Genomic DNA, 7,289 nt, shown 5'->3' with positions numbered 1-7,289 from the left:
GAAGAAGAAGAAGAAGAAGAAGAAGAAGAAGAAGAAGAAGAAGAAGAAGAAGAAGAAGAAGAAGAAGAAGAAGAAGAAGAAGACTTAACTTAGATAATAAATTAATAAACTTATATGTTTATGCATTCAACAGATTCCAAAGGTCGTCATCACCGCAAGTAGCTTTTGTCGGGTTCATCCATGGATTCTCCTCCGCCCCTTCGCCTTCTTCCAACAAATCTTCCCACCACATAATCTCCTTCCCTTCATTCACTGTAGTGTTGATGATCCCATTTTCATCTTTCTCACATGTGTTCTTACCATTATTGTTATTATGATGATGATCATCATCACTATCTTTGTTGTTGCTTCCCGTTATTAAAGGGGTTTTGGTCTGGGCGCCGAGGAGATTGCGTCGGCTGTAGTCGGAGAAGGATCGAGGTCGAGGCTTTATAACTTCGATTTTCCGAACAGGTTCGGTCGGAAAACTAACATCGGCAGTCTTTTTCTCCCAAGTGGATTTGATCTTACAATTAGATGATAGTTCTTGCTTCTTGCTGATATGGGTGTTCCAATAGTTCTTGATATCATTAGCGGTCCGACCGGGCAGTCGGCCTGCGATCAACGACCACCTGCGCATACACGACCATGTCGACGTAGAACTAACATTAAACATGTAGACATACGACGGGCATGATAATCACCTTAGAATTTTTCTTTCATTAATGATTTGTTCTACTGCTAATTGTATCCATTGACGTCGTGACAGTATTGTATTCCATATTTGGTTACAGTGAATGGTACGTACAGAACAAGTGGGTTGACACTTTTTGGTGGAAAAAAGGGACAACAGTTATTGAGAACGTAGAAAACGGGGACCAAAAGCTCGAAAGAAGCCAAGGCGAGGGCCGTCGTGATTTATTGACAGCATCTTTTGGGGAAAGTGAAGAATTGTAAATGGACCCTATGAAATTTAATAACCCTTTTCGATCATTACAAGCCTTAAAACTGTGTAATTGATTAGGGGAATCTATGGCGCAATTACCTGTTTCCCAGAAGCTTATGGAGCCTAATGACAAGATCAACCTCCTCAGGGCTAAGTCTTCCTCTCTTGATGTTTGGCTTCAGATAGTTCAACCATCTCAGCCTACAACTCTTCCTGCATCGATTCAACCCTACGAAGCAAAGACATGGAAAAACACGACATCACGATCAGTTAATAGTTGGCTTCGGTCGGTATGTATGTATGTGTGTATATATGTATGTATGCATGCATGCATGCATGTATGTATGTAACTTGTGCGTATATGATCGCATGTATGTTTGCTACGTTGAATTGTCACTTTGAATTTATTGACTTTACGCCAAAAAAAGAGAGAGAAGAAAACGCGGATGAGCCATCTCTTGTTCACCACCTTTATTTAAGAGAAATGACAATTAAGATGTTTCATTCTATTGAACCCTAATAATTTGTAATCTTTATTTATAACCTCGTGTCGAATGCCGAAAAAGGATTAACGAATTCATAAATCAAGTCATAAATAAACATTAATGGGTTTTTTTAATTAAAAATAATTAAGTGGATCACCAGCTCTTGAAGGGACTTGGTGCCATTTGCCTTCTCCATACTTCTCAACGCACTTCCTCAAGAGATTATCTTCTTCGGTAGTCCATGTTCCTTTTCTCAACCCTTGAGACCGACCCTCCATGAGGAAATATACAAAAATATTATATAGTAAAAGTCGAAGGCCCAATGATACAGATTTTTCCAAAGTTCTTGGAGGATACAACTTGCTGTGAAAGAAGCCAATAGAGTGTATGTGTATATATAGACGTGGTGAGATCAAGGGAGTGACGTGCATGTTTGATATCCACACTTCATGTATCTGTAGCTGTTGCATTTGTCTTTCCAATTAGATGGAGGTTTGTGATTAATTTCTCTTTGAGTGTGATTAAGACTCGAGAAGAAAATTAGTCACCCTATTTCGGAGCAAAGATAAGCGATGAGAGCAGATTTCTTTGCCAAATACGTAAAGGAAGAACGGTGAAGATCTTATCGGTAATTTTCATAGCAATATCTAACAAGATGATTTTTTCCAATCGAGAACTGGCTAGGCAAGAAAAAAACTATTGTAACGACTCGGTCTTCCTCTCAACCGCACACAAATTATCTCCGGAACGCTGTGAAGATCATCACAATCGGCGGGGAAATTCGTTCACAATAATCGCGAATGAATACTTTTGGTGAAATTATTAGGCCTTTTGGACCTTTGTAACATCAGTAATATGATGAGAAAAATGTCATATGGACCGAGAGGGCTCAATGGAAAGACAAACGATGGAAAGACAAACGATGCTCGGTTATCAAATGCCACCAATGGATTGTTAAGAGGATATATGAAATGGTACGAGTAGTCAGAAGCTCTATATGTACCTTATGACACAAGGTTGTTTGGTTCACACTTTGTGTTACTAAGCACTCCTTTCTCTTCTGGCTTTTTGTTGTTAACCGCAATCGCACCAATAACCGAATTATATCATGGGGAAGAAGGGTAAATTCGATGTGTTTTCTTTGTAACTCTTCTTGAAAACCTTGGGATTATATCTTTTTTTTTTTTTTTGTAATTGTAAATCTCATATATGCAATATATAGTTACAATCGTGTCTAGCTCTGGTGAATGAACCAGACAGAAAATAAAAGCAGCAGGATATTACAACCAGGCAAAGTAAACAACAAGTCAATTAAATCAGAATATCTCAAAATAACGGAACCATATAGATAGCAACGAGTCCTCAGGGTGTGTGTATCTCCAGTCGTTCTTAAGACTACCAAGCCTCCTACGAGTCGAGGTAAGAATCTCCTTCGTGATAACTGGAGCCGGTCGTGATGTGTTGTCGTGAAAGCGGGCGTTTCGTTCCCGCCAGACTTGGTAAACTGCACCTTGAAACAACAGGTGGATCATGAGCTTCATCTCTCGATTAGCAGTACACGAACCTATCCATCGTAGTGTATCCGTGAAGGGTCTAAGTGGTGGGATCGGTACAGTAGAGTGTTGCAATATTGTAGCCCAGATTGTGTTGGTGTACATATGATCAATGGATTCCGCCTCCCACAACAAACAGTTCAGCCCAAGATTACGTCCCCATAGTGCTAGACGATCCCTAGTTGGGAGTCGGTAACGTGCAGCAAGCCAACAAATGAATGAATGTTTTGATAATATACGACTAGTAATGTTTTTATTAGAGTGCGGACCCGATTTAGACTAGCCTGTTTTGGTTTATTCTGGTATCTTCGGTATAATTTGTTTACATTTTTTTTTCAAAAGAATTGTATGTATATACGTACATGAGGCATATGTATATGTATATGCGATATGTATTCGTATAAATTCCCTAATCCAAATTGCTTCTAACATATGCATCAATGCTCAAACTTGAGATTAATATAATGGATGCATCGCTTTCTAGAATAAAGTTGCCGGAGTGTTAGCCTGTAATTATATATATTAAAACTTAGAAAAAAAAATTTATTTGTAATTCGATAATATGGAAAGTTTTATAGTCGATAATTTATTAGTAATTCGGCATATTAATTATTAAATATTTAGGTTTTATTCAGAAAACAAGGTTATTATATGTTGAGAGGTTCCTCACCAATGATGCTGGAGATGAATTCAAAACCCTAAATCTAAAAAAAAAAAAAGAAAACGAAAACTTAACATAGATAATAAATTAATAAACTTATATATTTATGCGTTCAACAGATTCCAAAGGTCAACGTGGAACGTCGCGTCCGAGTTCATCCATGGATTCTCCTCCGCCCCTTCGCTTTCTTCCAGCAAATCCTCCCACCACATTTTCTCCTTCCCATCATTCACTATAGTGTTCATAATCCCATTCTCATCTTTCTCACATGCTTTCTTACCATCATGAATATTATTGTCATCATCATGATCTTTGTCGTTGCTTCCGGTTAAAGGGGTTTTGGGCTGGGCGTCGAGGAGATGGCGTCGGCTGTGGTCGGAGAAGGATCGAGGTCGAGGCTTTGTAACTTCGATTTTCCGAACAGGTTCGGTCGGAAAACTAACGTCGGCAGTCTTTTTCTCCCACGTCGATCTGATCTTACAATTAGATGATAGTTCTTGTTTCTTGCTGATATGGGTGTTCCAATAGTTCTTGATATCGTTGGCGGTCCGACCGGGCAGTCGGCCTGCGATCAACGACCACCTGTGCATACACGACGATGTCCACATAGAACTAACATTAAACATATAGATGTACGACGGGCATGATGATCACCTTAGAATTTTTCTTTTATTAATGATTTGTTCTATACTGCTAATTGTATCCATTGGCGTCGTGACAGTATTGTATTCCATATTTGGTTACAGTGAATGGTACGTACAGAACAAGTGGGTTGATACTTTTTGGTGGAAAAAAGGGACAACAGTTATTGAGAACATAGAAAACGGGGACCAAAAGCAAAGAAGCCAAGACGAGAGCCGTCGTGATTTATTGACAGCATCTTTTGGGAAAAATGAAGAATTGTAAATGGACCCTATGAAATTTAATGACCCTTTTTAATCATTACAAGCCTTAAAACTGTGTAATTGATTAGGGGAATCTATGGCGCAATTACCTGTTTCCCAGAAGCTTATGGAGCCTAATGACAAGATCAACCTCCTCAGGGCTAAGTCTTCCTCTCTTGATGTTTGGCTTCAGATAGTTCAACCATCTCAGCCTACAACTCTTCCTGCATCGATTCAACCCTACGAAGCAAAGACATGGAAAAACACGACATCACGATCAGTTAATAGTTGGCTTCGGTCGGTATGTATGTATGTGTGTATATATGTATGTATGCATGCATGCACGTATGTATGTAACTTGTGCGTATATGATCGCATGTATGTTTGCTACGTTGAATTGTCGCTTTGAATTTATTGACTTTACGCCAAAAAAGGAGAGAGAAGAAAACGCGGGTGAGCCATCTCTTGTTCACCACCTTTATTTAAAAGAAATGACAATTAAGATGTTTCATTCTATTGAACCCTAATAATTTGTAATCTTTATTTATAACCTCGTGTCGAATGCCGAAAAAGGATTAACGAATTCATAAATCAAGTCATAAATAAACATTAGAGATGTTTTTTTTTGAAAAAATTAATTAAGTGGATCACCAGCTCTTGAAGGGACTTGGTGCCATTTGCCTTCTCCATACTTCTCAACGCACTTCCTCAAGAGATTATCTTCTTCGGTAGTCCATGTTCCTTTTCTCAACCCTTGAGACCGACCCTCCATGAGGAAATATACAAAAATATTATATAGTAAAAGTCGAAGGCCCAATGATACAGATTTTTCCAAAGTTCTTGGAGGATACAACTTGCTGTGAAAGAAGCCAATAGAGTGTATGTGTATATATAGACGTGGTGAGATCAAGGGAGTGACGTGCTTGTTTGATATCCACACTTCATGTATGTGTAGCTGTTCCATTTGTCTTTCCAATTAGATGGAGGTTTGTGATTAATTTCTCTTTGAGTGTGATTAAGACTCGAGAAGAAAATTAATCACCCTTTTTCGGAGCGAAGATAAGCGATGAGAGCAGATCTCTTTTTGCCAAATACGTAAAAGAAGAACGGTGAAGATCTTATCGGTAATTTTCATAGCAATATCTAACAAGATGATGTTTTTCAATCGAGAACTGGCTAGGCAAGAAAAAAAGTATTGTAACGACTCGGTCTTCCTCTCAACCGCACGCAAATTATCTCCGGAACGCTGTGAAGATCATCACAATCGGCGGGGAAATTCGTTCACAATAATCACGAATGAATACTTTTGGTGAAATTATTAGGCCTTTTGGACCTTTGTAACATCAGTAATATGATGAGAAAAATGTCATATGGACCGAGAGGGTTCAATGGAAAGACAAACGATGCTCGATTATCAAATGCCACCAATGGATTGTTAAGAGGATATATGAAATGGTACGAGTAGTCAGAAGCTCTATATGTACCTTATGACACAAGGTTGTTTGGTTCACACTTTGTATTACTAAGCACTCCTTTCTCTTCTGGCTTTTTGTGGTTAACCGCAATCGCACCAATAACCGAAATATATCATGGGGAAGAACGGTAAATTCGATGTGTTTTCTTTTTAACTCTTCTTGAAAACCTCGGGATTATATCTTTTTTTTGGTAATTGTAAATTTCATATATGCAATATATAGTTACAATCGTGTCTAGCTCTGGTGAATGAACCAGACAGAAAATAAAAATAGCAGGATATTACAACCAGGCAATGTAAACAACAAGTCAATTAAATTAGAATATCTCAAAATAACGGAACCATATAGATAACAACGAGTCCTCAGGGTGTGTGTATCTCCAGTCGTTCTTAAGACTAGCAAGCCTCCTACGAGTCGAGGTAAGAATCTCCTTCGTGATAACTGGAGCCGGTCGTGATATGTTGTCGTGCAAGCGGGTGTTTCATTCCCGCCAGACTTGGTAAACTGCACCTTGAAACAACATGTGGATCATGAGCTTAATCTCTCGATTAGCAGTATACGAACCCATCCATCGTAGTGTATCCGTGAAGGACCTAAGTGGTGGGATCGGTACAGTAGAGTGTTGCAACATTGTAGTCCAGAAGTGTTGGTGTATGAGCAGGCGAAGTACATATGATCAATGGATTCCGCCTCCTCGTCGCACAACAAACAGTTCAGCCCAACGTTACATCCCCATAGTGCTAGACGATCACTAATTTGGAGTCGGTTACATGCAGCAAGCCAACAGATGAATGAATGTTTTGGCACCGAGTGACGGAACCAGACCACTCCTGCCCATGGAACCGAAGGAAGGGGGTTTTGGATGAGCCTCCAAGCATGGGAAGTTCGAAACACACCACCTCCTGAGGCTTTGTAATTGTGAGACCAGTAGTAAGAATCCTGTTCCGTTGTAGTTGTGGGTATATCAACCTGCAACAAAGAGTTATGCATAGATTCTGCTTGAGCACTGCGGGCTGGTGGGATAACCCAACCATTTTCATCGCATACGTCCTTCACCAACGAGCCACGAGGTATTCCCATGAGCCTAGGCCCTTCCTCCCCAATGTATTGGATCAAGGGTCCTTTTTGTCAGGAAAAAATGGGGTAATTTTTCTCCTTCCCGTTACTTGTGTCTTTTCTGCGTTCATCCGGTTTTGTAGGTGCGAGTCACGGACGGAACACACGGCCGAAAGACTCAATCCCATTTCCAAGCGGGACACGGACCAAGGACGGACTCCCGAACAATCCTCACATGATCCGGAGAGGT

General features: G+C 39.8%; 2 protein-coding genes and 1 long non-coding RNA gene across 3 annotated transcripts; 1 reads left to right on the top strand and 2 right to left on the bottom strand.

The window, feature by feature from the left end:
• Positions 1-53: 53 nt before the first annotated feature.
• LOC104822360 (transcription factor MYB114-like) lies at positions 54-1,753 on the bottom strand. The gene is made up of 3 exons (XM_010553558.1): positions 1,568-1,753; positions 1,025-1,154; positions 54-611 (listed from the first exon to the last, which is right to left on the bottom strand). The coding sequence occupies exons 1-3, from the start codon at positions 1,686-1,688 to the stop codon at positions 119-121; spliced, it is 744 nt and encodes a 247-aa protein (XP_010551860.1). The 5' UTR covers positions 1,689-1,753; the 3' UTR covers positions 54-118.
• Positions 163-1,025, top strand: LOC104822356. Its single transcript, XR_773172.2, has 3 exons — positions 163-254; positions 364-453; positions 774-1,025. It is a non-coding gene; the product is annotated as an uncharacterized LOC104822356 (long non-coding RNA).
• Positions 1,754-3,652: 1,899 nt separating the features above from the next.
• On the bottom strand, positions 3,653-5,345 carry LOC104822349 (transcription factor MYB114-like). Its single transcript, XM_010553537.1, has 3 exons — positions 5,160-5,345; positions 4,619-4,748; positions 3,653-4,206 (listed from the first exon to the last, which is right to left on the bottom strand). The coding sequence occupies exons 1-3, from the start codon at positions 5,278-5,280 to the stop codon at positions 3,729-3,731; spliced, it is 729 nt and encodes a 242-aa protein (XP_010551839.1). The 5' UTR covers positions 5,281-5,345; the 3' UTR covers positions 3,653-3,728.
• Between the last annotated feature and the right edge of the window lie 1,944 nt (positions 5,346-7,289).

The sequence above is a fragment of the Tarenaya hassleriana genome, unplaced genomic scaffold (assembly GCF_000463585.1).
Source record: "Tarenaya hassleriana unplaced genomic scaffold, ASM46358v1 Cleome1, whole genome shotgun sequence".
In the NCBI taxonomy this organism is placed as follows: Eukaryota; Viridiplantae; Streptophyta; class Magnoliopsida; order Brassicales; family Cleomaceae; genus Tarenaya; species Tarenaya hassleriana.
This window is presented reverse-complemented; position numbering and strand designations above follow the sequence as displayed.

Coding starts and splice junctions, on each gene's coding strand:
- LOC104822360 (XM_010553558.1), bottom strand. CDS start 1,688: ATGGAGGGTCGGTCTCAAGGGTTGAGAAAAGGAACATGGACTACCGAA. Junction 1,155..1,567: donor CCAAGTCCCTTCAAGAGCTG/GTGATCCACTTA, acceptor TTTGCTTCGTAG/GGTTGAATCGATGCAGGAAG. Junction 612..1,024: donor CATAAGCTTCTGGGAAACAG/GTAATTGCGCCA, acceptor GTGTATGCGCAG/GTGGTCGTTGATCGCAGGCC.
- LOC104822349 (XM_010553537.1), bottom strand. CDS start 5,280: ATGGAGGGTCGGTCTCAAGGGTTGAGAAAAGGAACATGGACTACCGAA. Junction 4,749..5,159: donor CCAAGTCCCTTCAAGAGCTG/GTGATCCACTTA, acceptor TTTGCTTCGTAG/GGTTGAATCGATGCAGGAAG. Junction 4,207..4,618: donor CATAAGCTTCTGGGAAACAG/GTAATTGCGCCA, acceptor GTGTATGCACAG/GTGGTCGTTGATCGCAGGCC.